The 23,532-nt window shown below is 52.8% G+C and overlaps 2 protein-coding genes across 4 annotated transcripts in view; both read right to left on the bottom strand.

The window, feature by feature from the left end:
• The window catches only part of CARM1 (coactivator associated arginine methyltransferase 1), a 41,105-nt gene extending 36,993 nt beyond the window's left edge, over positions 1 to 4,112 (bottom strand). Inside the window, exon 1 of one of the 2 annotated variants that reach the window (XM_059159989.1) lies at positions 3,850 to 4,112. In XM_059159989.1, the coding sequence (XP_059015972.1) occupies positions 3,850 to 4,069 (220 nt within the window). In that variant the 5' untranslated portion in view covers positions 4,070 to 4,112. The remainder of the gene's footprint in view (positions 1 to 3,849) is intronic. The other variant, XM_059159988.1, reaches the window with a different exon arrangement.
• A 1,358-nt stretch (positions 4,113 to 5,470) lies between these two features.
• Positions 5,471 to 23,330, bottom strand: C2H19orf38 (chromosome 2 C19orf38 homolog). 2 transcript variants are annotated; one of them, XM_059159997.1, is made up of 8 exons: positions 22,784 to 23,330; positions 19,078 to 19,178; positions 17,649 to 17,957; positions 15,515 to 15,607; positions 13,077 to 13,104; positions 12,272 to 12,315; positions 10,697 to 10,734; positions 5,471 to 6,094 (listed from the first exon to the last, which is right to left on the bottom strand). In XM_059159997.1, exons 2-8 carry the CDS (start codon positions 19,106 to 19,108, stop codon positions 5,945 to 5,947), a joined length of 693 nt encoding a protein of 230 aa, XP_059015980.1. In that variant the 5' UTR covers positions 19,109 to 19,178; positions 22,784 to 23,330; the 3' UTR covers positions 5,471 to 5,944. The 2 variants fall into 2 exon arrangements, with proteins under 2 accessions (XP_059015980.1, XP_059015979.1); XM_059159996.1 differs by lacking the exon at positions 22,784 to 23,330 and having other exon boundaries at positions 19,078 to 19,261.
• Between the last annotated feature and the right edge of the window lie 202 nt (positions 23,331 to 23,532).

The following is a 23,532-nucleotide window of genomic DNA, read 5'->3' as shown; positions in this document are numbered from 1 at the left end:
GAGGCACCGGCCTGCTCTGGCTCACAGACCATCGTCTGCCCATAGGCCCTAATTTATGTTTTTATCCTCTCCCCAGCTGTCCCCAAGGTCCAACATTTGAGTCTGTCCACACCGGGTCCCACAGAGCCTGGTGCCCAGTAAATGCTCAGGAAAATGACAGCAAGAAGGAGCACGTTACAGGCACCCCTGGAGTGGGAATGAGGCGTCACCCCAGCTGGACACTGAAGGTCTTAGAGTGGACAAACTCTTTGGCTCCCCCTCCCCCTGCTGCCAGGGGGGTACCACACGACTGTGACTGGAGGAAGTCCCAAGAGCTCCCGGGTCTACGGCAGCAGGCCGGCCCTCAACCTTGCTTTCACAAAGGGTTTTTTCCTCTGGGGTTTCCACGCCCTGGCATGCCCCCCACAAACTGAAACGGAGCCCCTATCAGAACCAGGCAAACCGACTCGCACTGACCTAAGAAAAAAAGTGACACAGTCATCTCCAGAAAGGACACCGTGGGCCTGAGGAACCGAGAGTGTTCTGCTCTCCGCCGTGGCCGGCCCGCAACGGGCTTCCCGAGAAGCTGCCTCCTCTCCAAGGGAAGGCTCCCTGCGTCCAAGAACTCCAGCGGCCGTGCCAAAGCTTCCTCAAGGCCCGGGATGCCCGCACCTCTGCCCAGGGAAAACGGCCCGGTTTTGGTAGCTGCCATTTAGCCACTGCCATGGACACGGGCCATCAAACGGCGAGCAGGGGCGGGGAGGGTTATCGTTCCCTGCGGGGTGACCGGGACAGGGCCTTCTGCAGCTGTCATCTTTCTCACATGGGAGGGTGTTGTATGCCTGCTACCCAGACCCATCTCCCCAATCTCCCTAGCACCCGCCCCCGCACCCCCGCACTGAGGCGGCAGTCACAGCCCCGGGGTCCCTCTTCCATCTGCTGGGGGTGCGAGGCAGCAGCTGGACGGACGGCCCTGCAGCCAAGAGGCTCCCTCCTGGAGAAGGCCCCAATCCCCACACATGCCCACAGTGGCTGGACCATCTCTGACTTTCTCCAAGGGACTACGGGCTCGCACTCTCCACCCGGCGGGCCGGGGCTGCTCGTAGATCCAGGAGCATGGTGTACCCCCACACCTCAGCCCTGGTACTCCACACTCCCCCAGCATACTTCACAGCGATCCCGTCCCGTGCGCCCTGCTCTCCATGCCTCCTGCTCAGGGACAGGTGATGCCTCACCCTGTGCAGTGACCCAGCCAAGTCTGAGGTCATCACCAGCCCCAGCCTTTTAGGCAGCAGGTGCTACCCCCAAAAGAGTATTAGCTTACTGAGCAAACACACGCTATGTCACAGTGTCCCGCCATCTCCCCCATTCTACCGATAAACAAACTGAGGCACAAAGACTCACAGATACTAGTAGGGCAGTGATTTAGTCCTCGTAGTAGACCCTAAGAAAGTGTGTCCAAGCCTCAACCCCCCAAGCCCGAGCCTGCGAGAGTGGCTTATCTGGAAAAAAGGGTCTTTGCAGATGTAATTAAGGCTCTCAAAGATAAAATCTTTCTGGATTTAGAGCGAGCCCTAAATCCAATCACAGGTGTCCTTACAGAAAAGACACAGAGACACAGTGGGGAGGCTGTGTGAAGACAGAGGCAGAGAAGGGAGTTCTGTTAACAAAAGCCAATCAAGGCCCAAGATCCAGACGAAGCTGTTAGAGGTGAGAAGACATTCTCCTCCAGGGCCTCTGGAAGGAGTAGGGACCCTCACAACACCTTGATTTCAGATTTCTGGCCTCAAACTGTAAGAAAATACATTCCTTTTGTTTTAAGGCATCACGTGTGGCATGGCAGCCTTGGGGAACGAACAAAACCAGGGTCAGCTGAATCCAGAACCCACGTTTTCAGGCCCACGTCAGTGCTCCTTGACCATCGAGGGTGAGAAACATTCTTGCAGACCCTAGAGGATATCATCCCTGACTCAGGATCTCAATCTGAGAAACGAGGACTTTCCCCCTTTCACAAATGCCTCAGTTATGAATTACCTCTAAAAGACAATGTTATCTTTATAACTAGTAACAACGTCGAGATTACCCACAACACAACACAAAATATAAAAGCTCTCCTGGAGGAAGATGTTAAACACAGGAGATACTAGGTCTGGGGGTGCCTGGGTGGCTCAGTCAGTTAAGTGTCTGCCTTAGGCTCAGGTCATGATCCCAGAGTCCTGGCTGGAGCCCTGCATCAGGCTCCCTTTTCCCTCTGCCTGCAGCCCGCCCCCCCTCCACCCCGGGAGTGATCTCTCTCTCTCAAATAAAATCTTAAAAAAAAAAAAAAAAAGGAGACACCAGGTGTGGTGTATTATGAGCACTCTCTGTACTATGTCCCCAATAATTCTATAAATCAAAAACCGTCCAAAAAATCAAAAGAAGTTATTTACAAAAGAAAAACTATCTTGGAACTACTTTGAGGATTAGCCTCCGGATCCCAGTTGGGAGAAACGCTGCCCATCTTTATTCTTTATTAATGCTTGCCAAATGAATGGCCACGCTTAGCACCTGGGAGAGCCTGCTGAGCATAAAATAGAGCTTAAGTGCCTGTCCTGAGCTCTGACCCCCACCTGGGATACCCTTCTCCCCTCTCCTCATTTGGTCCCAGAAAACCCGGCTCTGCCCCCCGCAGAAAGAGCTGAGATACCTGGGAGGTAGGCACAACTCCACAAGTCTGGGTCTTCCAAGCGGAAGTGCAGGGAGAACCCAGTGTGAACGGGCTGCTCTCGATATTTTCCTTTGGCCCACCCCCCCACTTCCCAAAGGGGCAAAAAAAAATTCACACAGGCCAAAGGCAGGAAAGGGCCTCCTCCGTGGCTCCCAGAGCATCAGTGCAAGAAGCCCTGAGACAAAGCTGAATGAAACAGAATAGCAAAATGTGACCAAGCAATCAGGAATCAGAACAGATAAATAAAGAGTAACAGAGAAAGAAAAAGGATCAACTACAAAGACTCGGGGGCCTTGGCAAACACATTTGTGATTTTTTTTTTTTTCCACTGAAATGTCAGTTTTGAAACTAGCTTCTGAAAATGTAACCAGCTTCTCACATCCCCAAAAAGAAAGATCGGAGGACCGTGGCGAGGGCGGAGGCTGTGTTACCTCTTACTTCGGAGCCGGACATCAAGAAGCAGCCCTACCCTTCCACGTTTCCACCAGGAGCACATCTAGCGGCTCGCACCACCCTGGCATGGGCCCTCTCTCCGGGTCTAGAAGTTTCCCACACGGAGGTCCAGAACGCCAAAACGCTCGCGATGGGTGGAACCAGGTCCTCCAGGCCGCCCCAGGCCGGGCACCACTTTCCAACTGTCCTCAGCAGTCGTGGGAGTCCCGAGAGATGGCCAAAGGCTGCCCCCATCCCTCCATCCCTCTCCTAGGGCGGCCACACCCGCCCCCGGGGACCCCCACCTCTCCCATACCCCAGGCCCCCTTTCCTCCCACCCAGCCCCCACACCCTCGGCCGGCTACGAATTCACCTTCCCCGCTCGGCCCCCCACTTCCTGCCTGCCCCCTCCCAATCTCAGGGCCCTCACTCCCCCATTTCCCGCTTCCCACCGTACTCCGGGCACCTCACCTCTGGCCACCACGCACGCCTTCTTTTCTCTCTGCCCCTTGACATCGTTCCTCCACTGCCCTCACTCGGGGGCCCCCCACTCCCAGCTCCCTCGGCCCGGCGCCACGGACCCCACACCAGGCCCCCACCGCTCAGGGCCCCTCACCCTCGGGGCCCCGGGCCCCTAGCTGCGGCCGCGTCCCTCCCGCCTCTGGTCCCCCGCCCGACCCGCCTCGTGGGCAGCCCCCGCGCTCGGCCCGGCCCCGGGGCCCCGCACTCACGGCTGTAGAGGGCGATGCCCGCCGCGTCCGGGCCGGCGCGCACCTCGAGGCGCAGCGCCTGCTGCTCCGCGTGCCGCTGGATCTCGCCGTTCGCGTCGCCGATGGTGAGGAGGCGGGCGCCGGGGAACACGGACACCGCCGCGCAGGGCCCCGCGCCGCCCGGGACCGCCGCCCCTGCGCCGCCCGCGCCCGGCCCCGCCGCAGCCGCCGCCGCTGCCATCTTAGATCCGGCTCCAGGCCCCACCGCCGCCGCCGCCACCGCCGCCGCCGCCGCCGCGCCCGGGCCCAGGCCGCCGCCGCTGCCGCCGCCGCCGCTGCCGACGCGCAGGCCGAGGCCAAGGCCGAGTCAGGCAGCGCCGCCTGCCGGCCACGCTCCGCCTCGCCGCCACTGCCGCCGAGGTCCGGCCCCGTGGCGCAGCGCCCCCTGCTGGCCGCCTAGGGCACCGGGAGGGAGGGTGCCGGGGGACGGGGCCGCCCCGCCCCGCCCCGCCCCGCGCGAACGGTCGCGGCTTTGTGAGGTGGCTCCGCGGCCCAGGAACGGCGGGGGCGGAGCGTGAGCCGGGGGGCGGTGCTCCGTCTCTCGGACACGCCCCTGGGCCTGGGCCCCGCCCCCCGGCCGGGCGAGGCTCGAAAGGCCGCGCTTTGTACCGCGGGGCTGGCGCGGAGAAGCGGGGAGGGCGGGGACAGGGGCGCGCCCTAGGGGGCGGTGTTCGGCCGCGTGGGCACGCCTTGGGCCACGCCCCGCGCAAACGGTCGTGCTTTGTGAGGCCGCCGCCCTGCCCGGAAAGGTGGAGGCGGGTCTGACGTCCGAAGACTCCGACACACCTCTGCGGGTGCTCCGCCCCTTGGCCCTGCCCGGCTTTGTGAGGAGACACGCGGGGGGCGGGGTCCGGCTACGATGAGGCTCCGCCCCTGTACCGGTCCTGCTCCCTCCCACTGGATGTCGCTTTGTGAGGCGCCGGGCTCTCAGGGAGGGCCTGCGCGAGGGGCGGGGCCAGATCCCGGGACACGCCCCCAGCGTGTGGCCCCACCCCGGCCCTCCAGAAGGGAAAATCAGTTTGGGGAGGCACTCAGTCTCTGCCCTGGACCTGAGTCGTGGGAAGGCCCCCACCCAGCATTCAGCCGCTCCTTCTCTCTTCCCCATCGTCTCCGCCCCCTTCCCCCATTGCCCTCCTCCTCCCTCCTTGGCCATCTATTCCCCTACGAAAAATTCTAGGATCTCTCTCTCTAGGCCCCTCCCTTAACCCCTTTCTTCCCCCCCACCGATGACTGGCCAATGAATCTTGCAGAGCAGGGTCAAGTGCCGCCTTCACACACACACACACACACACACACACACACCCCTATCTTCCAAGTCCGTCTGTCACTGCTTGAGGGCGTCATTCTCTTCTAGAGGGTCCAAAAAAGATTGTGACGTCTTTCCACCTTCTTTAGTTCCTACTCTTCTCTGGACCTCCATCATCTCACTCACCAGTGCAAGGACTTCAGCAAAGACCCCGTGTGACAGTGTCCGCCCTCCGAGCTTTCCCTTGACTGCATGCACCTGAGGGCAACTAGGCATCCGGTGATTAGACCCCAGAGATTCTGGGCTTGAAGGATTACACTCCACAGAGACCTTGGGAACTGCTCAACCAACACGTGCTGTAATTAATAACTTAGGCATCCCAGCAGGACAGGCTAACAGAACATACCCCGGGTACCCTATGTCCCAAAAACCTGGTTGGGTTGGTCAAGTCAGATGTGGCAAGGGGAGGAGGAAATCGGAGGGGTGTGTGGAGGGCCCAGACCGCTTATGGCCCAGCTGGGGGCCACAGGGATCCTAACATCTCCTTCCCACGAGGCCTGAGAAGCTGGGAACCCAAAAAGAGTCTTCCTGCTTTCTGTCCAGACTCCAGGACAATGTCTGTGCCCCCTCTGCTCCTCCTGCTTCTCTGTGAGGAGGGTCCCAAAGCCAAGGATTCCCTTTGCCTCCTCTGTCAATTCCCTGAGAAAACAGCAGCCAGAAATCTCAGAGTAGCTGGAGGGACTTCAGGCCCTCGAGAGAAGGGGCTGAATGGAGAATGCACAGACACAGAGGGGCCCCCGGTCCTCAGCCTCACTGGCAGGCCCGGAAAGTGCTGAATTCGGGGGGCTCAGGCGAGGATGACGTGGAGGTGGGCCTTTTCCGGGGCCCAGAGCTGCCGGGTGTCTCGGTGGAGCCTGAGCACGCATCTAGAGTGGTTGCATCTTCTTCTGGATTCATTTTCTTTGTCCATGGAGGAAAAACAGAGAACAGGGTGATTTGAGGTTCCACGATCCAGGGTCTCCCTACATTCTGAGTTTGAGATACCCCCCGCCCAGTCCATCCGGTCTCATTTCAGCCCCACACACCACCCCACAGCTTCAGGACCCAGATCCTGTCCTCTGTCCTCCTGCCTGTCTGCATGCTGAGTAGGGAAGCAGACAGCATGGGTTCAAATCCCACCTCCGCCTTGTCCCATTGAGTAACAACTTAACCCCCCTGAGCCTCACTTTTTCCTTTTGCCCAATGGGGAGAATGCTCCTAGACCCCTCCTAGAGTTGCTACAAAACATGGAGGAATTAAATAGATAAAGTGGCTAGCACATAGCAAGCGCTAATAGTTAAGTGAACAAAGCTGTGACCATGATCTCTTCCCCTCCCCCACCTTGTCGCCCTGTTCTGGACTCCCACAAAACCTGCCTCGAAAGTCTATCCTCTCCTCTACCATAGATGCTCCTGCCCCAAATGCCAGTCAAGAGGAGATGAACTTGGGATGCCTGGGTAGCTCAGTTGGTTAAGCGTCTACCTTTGACTCAGGTCATGATCCCAGGGTCCTGGGATCGAGTCCCACATCGGGCTCCCTGCTCAATGGGGAGCCTGCTTCTCCCTCTGTCTCTGCTGCTCCCCCTGCTTGTTCTCTCTCTCTCTCTCTCTCTGACAAATAAATAAATGAATAAAAATCTTTAAAAAAAAAAAAAAAACAGAAGAGATGAAGTTGATAAAACTGAAGTTTGGTGGGTGAAAGCAGGCTGGGGTTCCATCCCGGCCCCATACGTCCCTAGCTGGATGATCCCAGTAAGGCCATAATTAGCTTCTGTGTCCTTGTCTATTAAAAAAAAAAGGGGGGGCGCCTGGGTGTCTCCATCAGTTGTGTGTACGACACTTGATTTCAGTTAAGATCATGATCTCAGGGTCCTAGGATCCAGGCCCCCATCTAGCTCCCTGCTCAGCGGGAAGCCTGCTCGAGATTCTCTCTCTCTCTCTCTCTCTCCCTCTGCCCCTCCCCCTGCTCTCTCTCTCTCTCAAACAAAATTTTAAAATTAAAATTAATGTCAACCCCACTTCCTAGGGCATCCTAGAGCAAATATCAGACCCTCAGCAGGGTATCACGATACAAGCTGGAGAACAATTAGCTGCTTCACTTTTATTTCAGCCATCAAATGCTTCAAAAAGAAACTAGAATTGAAAGCAGGGACTCAGACAGATATTTGCATACCCATGTTCATAGCAGCACTGTTCATAATAGCTGAATGGCAGAAACAAATGAACAGAAAGCAAAATTCTGCCTTCAACAAGAAGGCTGTGTGTGTGCTCTCTCGCTCTCTCTCAAATAAAATCTTTTTTGTAAAACACCAGACACAAAAGGATGAACAGTATATGGCATCATTTCTAAATAAAATGTCCAGAATACGCAAATCCGCAGAGAGAGAAAGGAGCATGGTAGATGCCAGGGGCTCGGGTTGGTTAAGAATGAGAAGTTAGTATACAGTGGGGACAGTTCTATTTTTGCAGGACAGAGTTCTGGAGATCCATGGCGGTGATGGTTGCACAAGGTGAATGAATGCACTTAATGCCACTGAACTGGACTTTAAAAATGGCTAAAGGAGCTCCTGGGTGGCTTAGTCCTTAAGCATCTGCCTTCAGCTCACGTCATGATCCCAGGGTCCTGAGATCAAGTCCTGCATTGGGCTCCCTGCTCAGCGGGAAGCCTGCTTCTCCCTCTCCCACTTCCCTTTCGTGTATTCCCTCTCTCCCTGTCTGTCAAATAAATAAATAAAATCATTTTTTCAAATGGCAAAAATGGTCAATTTTATGTTACATATACATGTTACCGTATTTTTTTTTATGTTACCATAATGAAAAAAAAAAAAAAAGAAAGAATACCTAGAAAAGATCTCACTAGGGACGCCTGGGTGGCTCGGTTGGTTGGGCGGCTGCCTTCGGCTCAGGTCATGATCCCAGCGTCCTGGGATCGAGTCCCACATCGGGCTCCTTGCTCGGCAGGGAGCCTGCTTCTCCCTCTGCCTCTAGCCTGCCACTCTGTGCCTGTGCTTGCGCTCTGTATCTCTCTCTCTCTCTAACAAAAAAAAAAAAAAAAAAAAAAAAAAAAAAAAGAAAAGATCTCACTAGAATTTTCTGTGAAGGAAAGGAAGCATGGTAGTGTGGCTAGCATGCTATCATTTATGTAGAAAGCATGAGGGTAAACATCCTCTCTTTTCACTTTTGCTTGCATTGCCAAGAAGCTCCTAATGGTGGTGGCTGTCTGCATGTGGAGGGGGAGACCATGGAGTGGAAAGGGGTTACTGACAGAAGGATGCTTTACTGGATATATAATTTTGACATATGGATGTGTTTCACATAAAAAAAAAATTTTTTTTTTAAGTAGGCTCTGGGGGCGCCTGGATGGCTTATTGGGTTGAGCCTCTGCCTTCGGCTCAAGTCATGATTTCCAGGTCCTGGGATGGAGCCCTACATCAGGCTCTCTGCTCAGCAGGGAGTCTGCTTCCCCTATTTCTCTGCCTTCCTCTCTGCCTACTAGTGGTATCTCTCTCTCTCTGTGTGTCAAATAAATAAATAAATAAATAAATCTTCAAAATAAAAAAAAAGTAGGCTCTGTGCCCAACATGGGGCTTGAACTCACCACCCTGAGATTGAGTCACATGCTCTATCCACTGAGCCAGCCAGGTGTTCCCCTCCCCCAAGTTTTTTAATTAAAAAAATATATACATATATAGTCACAAGGACTAAGATACTTTTTAAATTTTTCTCCCTGTCTCTGTTTCCATTTGTTTCATTTTCCTTAAAAAAAAAAAAAAGAAAGAAAGAAAAGGAGAGAAGAAAAATCCCCAGGGTCCTGGTGCCTTGACAGCACGTCTTCTCACAGAAAGTTTTAGAATTTGCCCTGCCTACTGGATTTTGGGCGGGGGGAGGGTTTTGTTTTTTACTTTTTGTTTTTCGTTTTTTGTTTTTTCTTAACACCATAGGATTTGTCCCGGAACTGAGACCTCACAGGGCTGAACTAGCCGGCGGGGCCAAGCCCCTTCCTTCCCACATTCATACACAGTTTAAATTCCCTTGCTCCTCTCTCCGGAACCCCAGTATCGCGTCTGCACCTGCCCTTGGGCGTCGCCGGGTAAAGGGGCGCGTCTCTGGTCCCTCCACGCCCGCGGCTCCCCGGGACTCCCTGTCGCCTCCCTCCGCCCTCTCCCTCCGTCCATCATCCGCCGTGTTTGCTGTCTCCTGAATCGATCTGACCAGCATCCGTTCCCTTCTTCCACCTCCGTTGCCGACACGCTGGACCAAGCACCCACCACTTAGCTCGCCTGGACCAGCACCGTCGCCTCGGTCCTGGCAACCACCCCCGACCCCCGAATGACACATTCCGGTCGGCCCACGCCCCCCAAGTCTGTCCTCCCCGCAGCCGCCAGAGGGCGCGGGTGAGCACCTGAATCGGTCACCTCTCCCCCGCCCCCCTTCCCCGCCCGGGAACGCTCCATGGCTCATCACATCTCGGCAACAAAGTTCTCCGCGAGGCTCCCCTCGACTCTCCATTCGGCTCCACTCCAGTTATCCTGGACGGTGCCAAGAACGTGTCCCGAGACTGGGGCCATCTTCCGTAGCTACCCCCTGCCTGTTGGCCAGCTCTGAGACTTCCTGGATCTCCCATCTAAGGGCGAAGTGAGCTTCCCTCCCACTCCTACCCCCTGTGGCATCGTCTGTCTCCCCGCCACCCACCCCCAGGGAGAAATTAAAAAGCTCTGAAGAATTAAAGGCTTTGTCCTGTTCTTGTCCCAACACCCAGGAAGGGTGTGTTGAACCAACCCAACCCTCTCCCATTATGGTGCCCTTGGCACCAACTCCCCACCCAGGCTCCCTGACTGCAGTCCCAAAGTGCCCACTTGCAAAGGGGCAGATTACAGAGACCTTCCCCACCTGTAAGAGAAATGCTCAGCTTGGAGAGTTAAGCTGAAATCCCTGAAACTGAACATAAAAACAGGCTTTTCTTTACCAGGAGGGGACTACAGTGTGCATCAGACTGTTAAAAAGCACGTGACCCTTGGGGCGCCTGGGTGGCTCAGTGGGTTAAAGCCTCTGCCTTTGGCTCAGATCACGATCCCAGGAACCTGGGATGGATCCCCATATCAGGCTCTCCGCTCAGCGGGGAGCCTGCTTCCTCCTCTCTCTCTGCCTGCCTCTCTGCCTACTTGTGATCTGCCTGCCAAATAAATAAATAAATCTTTAAAAAAAAAAAAAAGCACGTGACCCCACCCGCTCACCCTGAGTCCCCTGTCACCATTCTGTAGGGTCGGCCCCATGGTGGGCAAAGGCGGCCCGGAGATCCTGCCCAAGGGCATCGGACGGCCTGGACGTGGCTGCCTCCCATCCCCTGGGATTTTCCAGAGCCAACTCTCAGCTCACAAACAAATCCCTGCTCAGGGATTCTGGGCTTTTCCCAGCCACACCCCACCCCCGCCCCAAGCTCAGAGATATCAGACCACCTGATGGTGGTCTTCCAGAGGTTAAGACAGTCAGCAGAAACCCAGGACCAAGAAATGCAATGACTTACCATGGAGATGGCAAACAGAGAGTTATCAAAGGTCATATCTGAAATAGAAAGAGAAAGGAAAGCCCAGTGCCAGTATAAAATCCCTGCTCACTGCCCTCCGGGGGCCCTCCCGTCAGAGCCACAGGCCTCAAGTCAACTGTGAGGAAGGGCTTGGGACCCATTTCCCAGCATGCTTTGCTCCCTTCGAGCCCATTCTGCAAGGTGAACCATTCCCAGCTGTGAACTGAACTGTGTCCTTTTTCTCCTCAGAGCCCTCCCCCAGGGGCCTCTTGTGGCCCTCTGATAAATGGGTTTCTCCTCTCTGCTCCCACTTTCCAGAACTTCTCTCAGGGCCTCCACCGCCCCAGTCTCTCCTTCCATTGTCTGCTCTCCACCCGCCTCCACCCCCCACGGCCCCCTCCTGCATCTCTGCCTAAACACCACTTTCTCCCAGGACTGCCCTCCTGGCCCCAGACAGGGTCCCGCCGGCCATGGGCTGTTTCCCCACTGCAGGATGGGCTTGTGAGTGAAGACCACCTGTCTTGGTCTTTGAGGGATGTCCCCCAAACGTTAGCACATAGTAGATGCTCAGTAAAATTATGGACCCGTGGGAGCTCCTGGGTGACTCAATCGGTTAAGCCTCTACCTTCCGCTCAGGTCATGATCCTGGCGTCCTGGGATCAAGCCTGAGTAGGACTCCTTGCTCAGGGGAGGGGGGCTGCTTCTCCCTCTGCTGCTGCTCCCCCTGCTTGTACTCGCTCTCTCTCAAATAAATAAATAATCTTTTTAAAATTAAATAAAAGTGTGGAACAGTGAAAGTACAGAGGATGGAATTTCTCCGCTTGGGGCCACTTCCTGAGTGCCCCCCCGGCCCCCGGGTGGAAGCCTTCAGGATGACACGTTCTGGATCACCACTTAAGGACAGGGCCAGGCCGTCTGTCCCCCGTGGAACTGAGGGCCCAGCACTGGAAGCAAGTGTTACATACACACTTGTGTTTTTCTCCCAAGGGGTAAGAAGAATGATAGGGTGCTGAAGGCAGGGAAATAGAAACACACCCCCCAGTCTAGGGAGTCAGGGAAGGCTTCCCGGAGAAGGCAGCCTTTAGACCAAGACCAGAGGGAGAAAGAATGTTGTAGGCAGAGATCAGGATGACTGAAGGGCCTGAGGATGAGGCGGAGAGAGAAGGTGAGAGGTGAAACCTGGCCCTGGGGGGAGGGGAGGGTGTATCCTTGACCCTAAGGGAAGTGAGCGGCTGCAGAAGAGGCTCAGTAGCAAGTAAGGAGACCCGCTAGCATTTTTCTTTCTTTCTTTCTTTTCTTTTCTTTTTTTTTTTTTTTTAAGATTTTATTTATTTGTCAGAGAGAGAGAGAGCGAGAGTGAGCACAGGCAGACAGAGTGGCAGGCAGAGTCAGAGAGAGAAGCAGGCTCCCTGCGGAGCAAGGAGCCCGATGTGGGTCTCGATCCCAGGACACTGGGATCATGACCTGAGCCGAAGGCAGCTGCTCAACCATCTGAGCCACCCAGGCGTCCCCCCGCTAGCATTTTTGAGGGGGTGAGCCTGCCCTGGCAGGGGATAGGAGTAAGAAGGTACATACCTGTGGTGGCGAAGTTGACCTGAACCCAGCAGGATTCTCGCTGTCTGCAAAGGGATTGGGGAGAGAGATGACCCGCTCCTCTCAGACCGGAGGGTTGTTCCAGGAGGCCCTGGCTCCAAACTTGGCCTTCACTCCCCACCTTTCTTTGCATCCTCCCCCGAGTCCCCTCAGAAGGAAGTTCTCTTCCAGGAGCCACATCGCCTGGTGAAGTCTGGATTCGATCCCTGGGGCTGCTGCTAGCTCTATGCCACCAGGCAGCGGGGGCTCCAGCCCTCTCTCAGGGAAGAAACTGAGGCTGGGGCCACTGCCTACAGGCTACAAGTTGGGCACCGCACAGCCCCAGAGGGTGTCACCTCTCCCAACTCTGACTTCCTATAGAGTATTACAACCATTTTGGGCAGTCAGTGGTTGAGGGATGTGAGCACGACTCAACCACTTGCTCCCTGCATGGCTAAGTTGAGCCTCAGTCTACTTGTCTATAAAATGGGACTACTTATAAAGGCCAGCTCTAGCAGTAGCTGTGAGCAGCTATGGACTCCAGCAGCAGCTCCTAGCACAGCGCTCTGCACACCCTAGGTGCTTTATAATTGACCCCAGTTCCTCTTAAGCAACCCTCCCACGAGAGGGCGCTGTTTGGAATGGAGACACCCACCCCCCACCCAGCACCGGAAGTGCCCCTCTGTCCCCAGAACCTGGCCAGGTCTGATTCCTTAACACCCACAGGAACTTCTACCACGAACCCACCAACCATCTGATATTTCTTTCCACCAAAGCACCCTTTGAGGATCTCCAGAGATGGTCTCACCTTTTCTTCTGCAAATTTTTTACTTTAACTGGGAACAAAAAAATAAATAAACATTTATTAGATTTTAGTCGTGGTTGCCTCCTAGTTGCAAAAAACAAAACAAACAAGACTGCAGGGGCGCTTGGGTGACTCAGTGGGTTGAGCCTCTGCCTTTGGCTCAGGTCATGATCTCAGAGTTCTGGAATCGAGTCCTGCATCGGGCTCTCTGCTCAGCAGGGAGCCGGCTTCCCCCTCTCTCTTCCTGCATCTCTGCCTACTTGTGATCTCTCTCTGTGTGTCAAATAAATAAATAAAATCTTAAAAAAAAAAAAAGTCTCCAAAGTCTCCCTCATATATTTATGACCCAACCTTGCCTTCTCCTCCCACAAATGTGCCCCTCACAGGAGAGCTACTGCAAAACCCTCCCCACCACCCAATTACCTGAGTGATGTGTATTGGTAAAAGCTTCAAACAAGCATGTAAAAAAAATTTTTTTTGTTAAAGATTTTATTTTAAGTAATTTCCATATCCAACGTGGGACTCGAACTCACAACCCCAAGATCAAGAGCTGCATGCTCTACCTACTGAGTCAGCCAGGTGCCCCCTACTACTGTTTCAATTGGTTTTGTTTATTGTCAGCTGCAGTGATTGACAGGAGCTGGGGGAGGAGGAATGGTGAGTTAGTGTTTAAAGGGTCAGAGGGGCCTGGGTGGCTCAGTGGGTTAAGCCTCTACCTTCATCTCAGGTCATGATGCCAGGGGCCTGGGATCGAGTCCCGCATGGGGCTCTCTGCTCAGCAGGGAGCCTGCTTCTCCTCATCTCTCTCTGTGTCTGTCTCTCTGCCTATTTGTGATCTCTCTGTCAAATAAATAAATAAAATCTTTAAAAAAAAAAAAAAAAGGGTCAGAGGGGGGGCCTGGGTGGCTCAGCAGGTTAAAGCCTCTGCCTTCGGCTCAGGCCATGATCCCAGGGTCCTGGGATTGAGCCCTACATCGGGCTTTCTACTAAGTGAAGGGCCTACTCCCCGCCCCCCTGCCTGCCTCTCCGCCTACTTGTGATCTCTGTCTGTCAAATAAATAAATAAAATCTTTAAAAAAAATAAATAAAGGGAACAGAGTTTCAGTCGGGGCAGATGACAAAGTTCTGGAGATGGACAGTGATGATGGTTGCGTAACGAATTGAACGTACTCAATGCTGCTGAACTGGACACTTAAAAATTAAGGGTTGAAATGTGAAACTTTGTGTTATATATATTTTATAATTTAAAAATATATGTCATGGGCGCCTGGGTGGCTCAGTGGGTTAAGCCATTGCCTTCGGCTCAGGTCATGATCTCAGGGTCCTGGGATCAAGTCCCGCATCAGGCTCTCTGCTCAGCAGGGAGCCTGCTTCCCTCTCTCTCTCTCTCTCTCTCTGCCTGCCTCTCTGCCTACTTGTGATCTCTGTCTGTCAAATAAATAAATAAAATCTTTAAAAAAAATAAATAAAGGGAACAGAGTTTCAGTCGGGGCAGATGACAAAGTTCTGGAGATGGACAGTGATGATGGTTGCATAACGAATTGAACGTACTCAATGCTGCTGAACTGGACACTTAAAAATTAAGGGTTGAAATGTGAAACTTTGTGTTATATATATTTTATAATTTAAAAATATATGTCATGGGCGCCTGGGTGGCTCAGTGGGTTAAGCCATTGCCTTCGGCTCAGGTCATGATCTCAGGGTCCTGGGATCAAGTCCCGCATCAGGCTCTCTGCTCAGCAGGGAGCCTGCTTCCATCTCTCTCTCTCTCTCTCTGCCTGCCTCTCTGCCTACTTGTGATCTCTGTCTGTCAAATAAATAAATAAAATCTTTAAAAAAAATAAATAAAGGGAACAGAGTTTCAGTCGGGGCAGATGACAAAGTTCTGGAGATGGACAGTGATGATGGTTGCGTAACGAATTGAACGTACTCAATGCTGCTGAACTGGACACTTAAAAATTAAGGGTTGAAATGTGAAACTTTGTGTTATATATATTTTATAATTTAAAAATATATGTCATGGGCGCCTGGGTGGCTCAGTGGGTTAAGCCATTGCCTTCGGCTCAGGTCATGATCTCAGGGTCCTGGGATCAAGTCCCGCATCAGGCTCTCTGCTCAGCAGGGAGCCTGCTTCCCTCTCTCTCTCTCTCTCTCTGCCTGCCTCTCTGCCTACTTGTGATCTCTCTCTGTCAAATAAATAAATAAAATCTTTAAAAAAAATTAAAAAATTAAAAAAATAAAAATATATGTCAATTTCCCCCACCCCACCACCAACACTGCACTTCTGGAAGATTCTTTACTGCAAGTTTTTGAGTAAGACCTCCCCAGCTGTGTGCCTCGGTGCTCCTAAAAAATGGGTGTGATTGGGGGTTCATTTGCACATCCCAGCAGTTGCACATCGGGCAGCCTCTGGGATCTGCACCATCTCTGCCTGCTGTTACCTTTCCTGACCATCACGGCAATGGCCACCAGCCCAGCAAGGAGAAGGAGGGCTCCAGCCAGGCTCAAGGAGAGTGCCAGTATCCAAGTGGGCACTAGAGGAACATGAGAAAAAGAGGGAGGACAGGTTATGGAGTTGTGGGGTGCAGGGTGAAGGTGGGACACCTGGCATTCCTCCAGATAACCTTTGGGGAGCCAGCCCCCTCCCCATACTGCCCAACCATTTGACTTGGGTGTAGCTGGACCCTGGGGATCTGGCAAGTCTTGTGACCGGTCAATTAGCATATCCCCCACCTCCCAGTCGCGGTGATTGGTTCAGGGATAGGCATGTGGGCAAAGCAGAGCTAATGAGAGCTGATTCTGAGTCTTGGCTCCACTACTGGGAAAAGAGGGTTATTCCTCCCGCCAGCATTACAACGCTGGTAGGATATATATCTAAGTCTGCTAGGCACAAGTTTGACAACATGAAGAGGGGTTCTTGCCTGAGAATAAGACACAAAAAAGCAGAGTTGAGAGCTGACAAATGATTCCTGACTTCTTTGAGCACCTGGATCCAGCCATGCCTGAAGTCAATGCTGCAAAGTGACTTCAGTTTGGCAAACCAACACATTCTCTTTTGTTGCTGAAGCCAGTTTGAGACAAGTTTCCAGTTACTGGCAGCCTGAGAGTCCTGCTGCCTTCAGCCTGATACCAGGGGTGTCAGATGGCAACCACCCCCAGCCCCATGGTGGACCCTGAAATCCATGCAGAGGTCAGCCACAAAAGCATGAAGCTCCAGCTTCACAGTTTACTTCTCTGCAAGGGATGTGACTTCTCCTCCCTGAAGAGAGGGGGTCTCTCAGGAAAGAGAGGAGGAGATGACCCAATCCCTATGGAGATCAGGAGCTAAGCCAGGAAGGGGAAGGAACAGACATATACTTGATATTCTCACACTGTTAGCCCTTGTTCATTCATTCATCTGGGGCAGGAGGTCTGTTGTCCCCTCCCCACTCTGAGACCACAAACTCAAGGTGCTTGAAGGGGGCCTTTGACGGTGGAGCTCAAAGACACAGACTGTTTGTCACCGCAAGGCACTGGGGCTTCTGTGAGCAACAACATTCTCTTTAAGTGGGGCTTCTGCGGGTAACAAAGTTCTCTTTGCCACTGGAAAGTTCTGATGGATGGTGAAGCAGAGGCTCTACCTGGAGTCACCTCCTCCCTCCCTCCTGCTCCTTGATCCAGAGCCCACACCCAGCCTCCTGTCCTGAAAAGACCACAGGAAAATATCGGTCTTCCAGGCCTTCTGTCTCGCTTTGGCAAAGAAACAAAGTCCCGGATGCACCCAAAGGCCCTGCGCGATTGTCTTCACCCCTTCCGCACCCTCTTCTCCCCCAACTTCTCTCCTTGCCCACCATGCTTCGGCCCTACAGAGAGAGCACCCCGGTGTTCCTCAAACATTCCAGACACGTGCCACCTCCGGGCCTTTGCACAGCTGGTTCCCTCTACCAGGGACCCTTTCGCCATAGATCCCCACATGGCTGCCTCCTCATCATTTAGGTCTTTGCTCAAATGTCGCCCCCTTGGAGGCTTTCCCTGGCCACTCTCCTCTGTACTTAAAACGACACCCTTCCCTAGCTGGTACTTTATCCCGGCCTCTTTATTTGGCCCCTGCTGGCTACACTGAATATTTTCTGGCCTCCCTGCTTCTCTACTGTCTGTATCCCCTCTGAATGTCAGCTGGGGGAGGGTAGGGACATTGTTTTACTTGCTGCTGAAAATGCAGGTCCAAGAACAATGTCTGGTACATAGAGGGTGCTCAGAACTGGAGGAGGGGGGCAGGGCAGTGGAGTGTGGAGGGTTAACGCCTGGATACTAAGGCCCATGGGATCCCAGCTCTGCTGCCCTGTTAGCTGTGTGACTTGGCCAAATCCCTTCATCACTTGTGCCTCAGTTTCCTTATCTGCAAAATGGGGAGCATCGCTGAACCCATCGCGTGGGATGACTGTGAGAATTCAGCAATGAAGGTGAGTGAGCCCTGGACAGCTGGAGGCCTGGCTCGTTCCACAGAGGCTTCCAAGCAGAGGGAACAGCACGGGCAAAGGCTCAGCGGTGAGCCAATGGCGCTGTGGGCTGCAAAGGCGGGCAGGAGGGTCTTACCTGGGTAGGAGACGTTTACCACCTCACTGGGATCTGACAGCTGCGGCTTCAGGTCCTCACTTAGCACCCTATACTGGCAGTAAAATGGGCCCCCTGGAGCCTCCCTGCCACCGCCGCTTAGGTTGAAGGTGACCCCAAGCTGGTCCACGGGTGCCTGCAGGAGCTGGACCACCTGCCCACCACGGTAGAGCGTGAAATTTGCCCCCGGGAAGCCCTCAGGGGCCATGCAGGCGATGTGGATGGGATCTTCCTGGCTGCTGGGGTGCGGGGGCACCAGCAGGATGGACGGCGCTGGGATTGCCAAGGAGCCTGTAATGCAGAAAAAGGGAGGCAGTCTGAGTGGTTAGAGCAGAGGAGTTTCGTGGCTCTGTGGCCTTGGGCAAGCGGCTGACCCTCTCTGGGCCTCAGTCTTTCTTTACAAGTAAGTAGTCGACCCTATCCCATTGCTATGTTGAGAGGTTTGGGGACTAGGCACCTGGCAGGGGGTCGCTGCGTTTGAGTCATTTTATTATCATCGCAGTGGCTATTACATAGCGACGCTACTTCCATCAACAGCTACTTCCATAGCCTTACTACTTCCATCAACAGCCCTCACCGGATGCCCCGCCCTGTTAGGTGCTGGGGATGGAACCTGAGTGAGATGGACGGATAGACATGCCTGCCTCGAGGAGCGGATGTTTTCAGGGAGACAAGAAGCACCGGGAAGCCCATCAGACAGGGTCATGGGAAGCCTGCACTGGCTGGGCAGGCCATGGAGGGCTTCCCTGAAGAGGGGACACAGGAGGAGCTAGGGGAGAGTATTCCGGGCAGAGGGAAGAGCTTGGGCAAATGCTGGGAGGGCGGAAGGGGTGCGCAGTCTTCAAGGAGGCCAGGGTGGCTGGAGGGGATGAGCCACGGAGAGGATGGGAGGAACAGAGAGCAAAAGGGGTTCTCCTGTTTCCCAGGCCATGGTGAGGAATTGGGGTTTGTGGGGGTACAGTTTCCTATAGGAGGTACCAGTGTCTCCCCAGCTGGCTCCAGGCTCCCAAGCAGAGCTCAGGCGAGGTCTACACAAGCCTCTCCCTGTTTGGCCTCTAGACTTTTGCACGGGTTCCCCTAGCCCCCAGCAGAATCTCCTGTTGCCCCAGCCCCGGAGGTAACAGCCTGCAGAAGCCAAGCGGGGCTGAGTCATGGGGTGTGGGCACCGCTGTCCCCAGCGGGGTGGGATTTCTGATAGCCTTGATGTGCGGGTGGTGAGGAGCACCTTAAGACAAAGCCATGCTCCTGGGGGCATGTCCAAAACTCTGGGGCAAATCTGTCAGCTTTCAGCCTCCTCCAGCACCTGGGGAAGGCAACCCTGGGCTGCTTTCTGCCATCAGAGCAGAGGTCAGGTAGGCAGGGGGGGGGTGGGAGAGGGGTGGGGCTGATGCAGGGGGGACATCGGGCTCACCGGCTGCAAAGAGCAGGATGGTCCAGGGCATCTCTCCTCCCCAGTTTGGCCGGGAAATCTGGCTGAGGCCAGCGTGGCCCACGGCTCACCGCCAGCTCCTCCTGTGGGGCCAGAGCAGGGAAAGGAGAACCAGGGCTGATTGGAACGAATGTTTCCTCACTGGCAGGAAGTTGCACACACACGCTCAGCTGCCGAAAGGGACTCTCTCCTCTCCCCACCCCTTCCACAGACGCACATCAGATTCTGGCACTTCGCTGCACCTTGGTGGCCACATTTCTGCAGAGATGGTAGAAGGGACACATGGCTAAGATGATCAGGTGGTGTGTGTGTGTGTGTGTGTGTGTGTGTGTGTGTGTGTTCCTCCCCTTCTGGTTGGGATGAGGCTGTTTGGGAAACCCATGCCCAAGACACAAACCTTAGCCCAACCAGTTCCAACGTGGAGACATGTTGGGCAGAGGTCAATAGAGCATAGGGGTTAGTGCTTGGCTTCTGCACTTCTGGCAAGACATGGTCTGTCTCTGAAGCCTCAGTTTGCTGCTCTGCAGAATGGGGCTAAGAGTTGCAGGTATTAGATCCAAAGAACTCATAATATATACCGAAATGTAATGCTAGAGGTGTAAGTGCTCCCAGTGTGAGGCCATGGGAGCATGACCATCCCTGTGAAAGAGAACAGTAGGTCCAAAACTAAGGGAATGATATAGTTTACAGAATAAATTGCCTCCCGTTTACAACCCAGAAACTCCCAAAGGTCTGTGTTACCAGTAAGTTTGCTTTGGTCTCTCTCAACATTTCTGTTCAAGTCAGGCAGGTCCACCTGGAGGTTTACACTAGGGAAGGATGTTAAGTATGTGGTCACTAAACAACAAAAAAGGGCCATTATGCTGGATGTTTTTATTTGGATACATGAGGCTCATTCCAATGTCAGGACCTTTGCACGTGCTGTCTCTGCTGCCTGGGACACAATTTTATTAATCTGTTAAGATTCCACTTCTCTTTCAGGGTTCAGCTTAAATATAACTTCTGGGAAATCTTTCCAGATACCTCTGGATTTAGAAAATTTTCCTTGCTGAATTATACTACAGTGTCCTGAAATTAGCATGCTTGTATTTTCAAAGAATTTGTCTGTTTCATCCAAATTGTAGAGCTTATCAGTAAAAATTCTTCATATTCCCTTATTATCCTTTTAATGTCTGTAGGGTCTGTGGCGATGTCCCTCTTTCAATGGTAATGTGTTTTTTCTCTCTTTCTTGAATAGTCTTGGTAGGGGTAAATCAGTTTCCTTAATCTTTTCGAAGTACTAGCTTTTAGCTTTGCTATTTTCCTCTATTTTCTGCTTTGGATTTCATTGTCTTTTTGACTTATCTTTATTTTTTCTTTCTTCTATTTACCTTATGTTTCATTGGCTCTTCTTAGATTCTCAAGATGGAAGCTTAATTCATTGATTTTAAACATTTTTCTCCCAATATAAGCATTTAAAGCTATATATTTCCCTCTAAGTACTGCTTTAACTGCATCTCACACGTTCTGACTTGTTGTGCCCAAGTTAGAAATATTTTCTTATTTCCCTTGTGAATTTTTTCTGGGACTCATACTTTATTTAGAAATGTGTCGGGATGCCTGGGTGGCTCAGTGAGTTAAGCCGCTGCCTTCGGCTCAGGTCATGATCCTAGGGTCCTGGGATCGAGTCCTGCATCGGGCTCCTTGCTTGGCACTGCCTCTCTCTTCACCTCTGCCTGCCTCTCTGCCTGCTTGTGTGCTTTCTCTCTCTCTCTTTCTGACAAATAAATAAATAAAATCTTAAAAAAAAAAAAAAGAAATGTGTCAATTTCCAACATTTGTGATTTTTTGGATAGCTTACTGTTAGTGATTTTTAAATTTAATTCCTTTGTGGCCAGGAAATGCACTCCATATAATTTCTATCCCTTGAGACTGAGGGATACTTTAATGGCCCAGCATATCTCGATCCACATTCTTTATGCACTTGAAATGAAAGTACACTCTGCAGTTGTTTCGAATAATAGTCTGTAAACATCCATTAAATTAGGTCATCGTGATTTATAGAACATGCTTGAGTTTATCAAAATCATTCAGTTCTCTTCCTTTCAGGGTGCAGGGGTGGGTCTGTGGTGCCTCCTGTAGTTTCCCAATGCCTACCCCAGTGGTTGGCACACAGTGAACCACAACTAGTTCTTGATTGTCTGACCTGAAGGTCAAAAATATTCAGTCTAGTTTTGTCGCTCTATCCTGGTTGTGTAAGATACAGAGTTAAGAGAGATTCCTGGCTTATTTATTCCACCAGCTGTTTACTGAGTGCCACGAAGGGCTCAGAACTGTGCTGAGTGCCAGGGACACTGTGAGGGAGAAAACCTCCTGCCCTCAGGATGCTCAGAGTTCAGTTAGAGGGGCAGACAGCCAGACAATGACAGTCTAGTAGGTGAAGTGCTCTAATGGAGGCAGTCACCAAGGGGAGCTCTTAACCTAGTTTCTTCTGGAGGTTCAGGGAGGGCTTCTGGGAGGAGGTGTTATCTGACTCCAAAACCCCGAGAAGGAGACAAGGGGAGGATATTCTAGGTATATGTAATAAAGTGTGTGAAAGACCTTGGATGAATGCGAGGACTTCATCCTGGGAGCATTTAACCTGGTGCAAGAATCTTTAACCTGGAATTTTGACTTCAGAAAAAGAGACACACTTGGGACGCCTGGGTGGCTCAGTTGGTTGGGCGGCTGCCTTTGACTCAGGTCATGATCCCAGCGTCCTGGGATCGAGTCCCACATCGGGCTCCTTGCTCGGCAGGGAGCCTGCTTCTCCCTCTGCCTCTAGCCTGCCACTCTGTCTGCCTGTGCTTGCGCTCTCTCTCTAACAAATAAATAAAATCTTTAAAAAAAAAAAAAAAAGAAAAAAAAAAAAAGAAAAAGAGACACACTTACCTGTATCAGTCAGCTTTCATACAGATAAAGCCTAGAAGAGGTACAACTAGGAGTCATGGGCAGGCTGAAGGGAAATCAGCCAGGGATGTGACTCCCCGGATCAGGAAGCCGTTACCAGCCTGGGCCTGATGTTGCTAGGGAAGGAGCAGCTTGTGGAACTTAGGGATAGCGGAGTTGCAGGCTTTGGTAGAAACATGCAGCCCCACAGGGTGGGAGCCAGAGTATATGTTTACCTACACCCACCTCTCCTCCAGCCCTCGGATCTCCTGCTGGGGCCAAACCCAACTGGATGTTGAAGGAAAAGGCAGCTAAGTTGACCCGCTGTGTAGAGATCAGCCTCCAGGGGCACAGAGCAGGGCATGAAGGTATTGGGAAGGGCTCAGGTAGGGCGCACAAAGACTGCCTAGCATACATGCTCAGAATCTTTAGGTTATAATTTCAGGGGATTCCTGGCCTTGAGAAGCCAGTTGGCAAACTCCGCATGGTTGTAAGAAGCCCAGGCTGACTGCAGGCCGACACTGCAAAGGGAAGATGGACTCCACGGGACGAGGCCTGTGTAACTGCTCCGTCTCTTCTCTGGCTACTCCTCTCCTGCCGCTCTTCCTTTCTGCCCCTGCAGCACTCTGAGTGCCTTCTGACCTCAGAGCATGGTTCTCTCTGCTTGCTTCCTCTCACTTCTGCTTCAAGTCTGAGATTCAATGCCTCCTCCTCAGGGAGACACAATTCCCCAAGCCATCCACCGACTGCCCAACATTTACTCTGCGGTGCCCACAACCACCTGAAATCATGTTAGTTCCAAACTCAGGGATGACCGTATGACCGTCCTCCTCCACAGGAATGGCCGCTCCATGCAGACACGGAGTCTATTTTATTCACAGTGTCAGACACTCAGTAAATATTTGTTGACTCCTTGGACAGGGGGTAGTGTTTTCAACTGAAGCAAACAAGAAACAGAAACTTCGACAAACCGAGCAAACACAGTCAGAATCAAGTTCATCCGAACTCTGGAAGACAGGCCAAGGTTTGTGCCCACCAAGTGAACACTGAATCATAATGAAAAGGAAACTTGAAATGGCAGGAAAGAAAGCTCTGTGCTGTTTCCCCCCCACCCTTCCCTCATCTCCTTCCCAGCGCAGTGGAGGTCTTGAAGTCAGCAGCCTGTGTCCCCAGTATGGGGCTCCGGTACTCGGTCGCTGAGGTTGGCAGTATGGTGTTCGTCTGTTTTAACATGCCTGGCAGGTTCCTATGGGACCAACTCAAGGTGCTTGTCTGTTGAACTCAGAATGCATTCCTGGAAAACACTGTAAGGCAAAGGGAATAACCCACAGCCACCTGGGGCAAAATATTATAATCGAGGACAACACTAACCAGGGATTTTACCAGCTAAAATGGGTTTATTCAGGAATAGCAAAGAAATGCAACTGAGAACAAGCTAATCCTCAGCAAACGCATAGGAAGGTCTGGAGAACAAAGAAGAAAACTCTTTTATAGAGGAAAGGGGAAGTCCGGCAGGCTGTTATGAACAAG

This window comes from Mustela lutreola, chromosome 2 (assembly GCF_030435805.1).
Source record: "Mustela lutreola isolate mMusLut2 chromosome 2, mMusLut2.pri, whole genome shotgun sequence".
NCBI classification, from domain to species: Eukaryota; Metazoa; Chordata; class Mammalia; order Carnivora; family Mustelidae; genus Mustela; species Mustela lutreola.
This window is presented reverse-complemented; position numbering and strand designations above follow the sequence as displayed.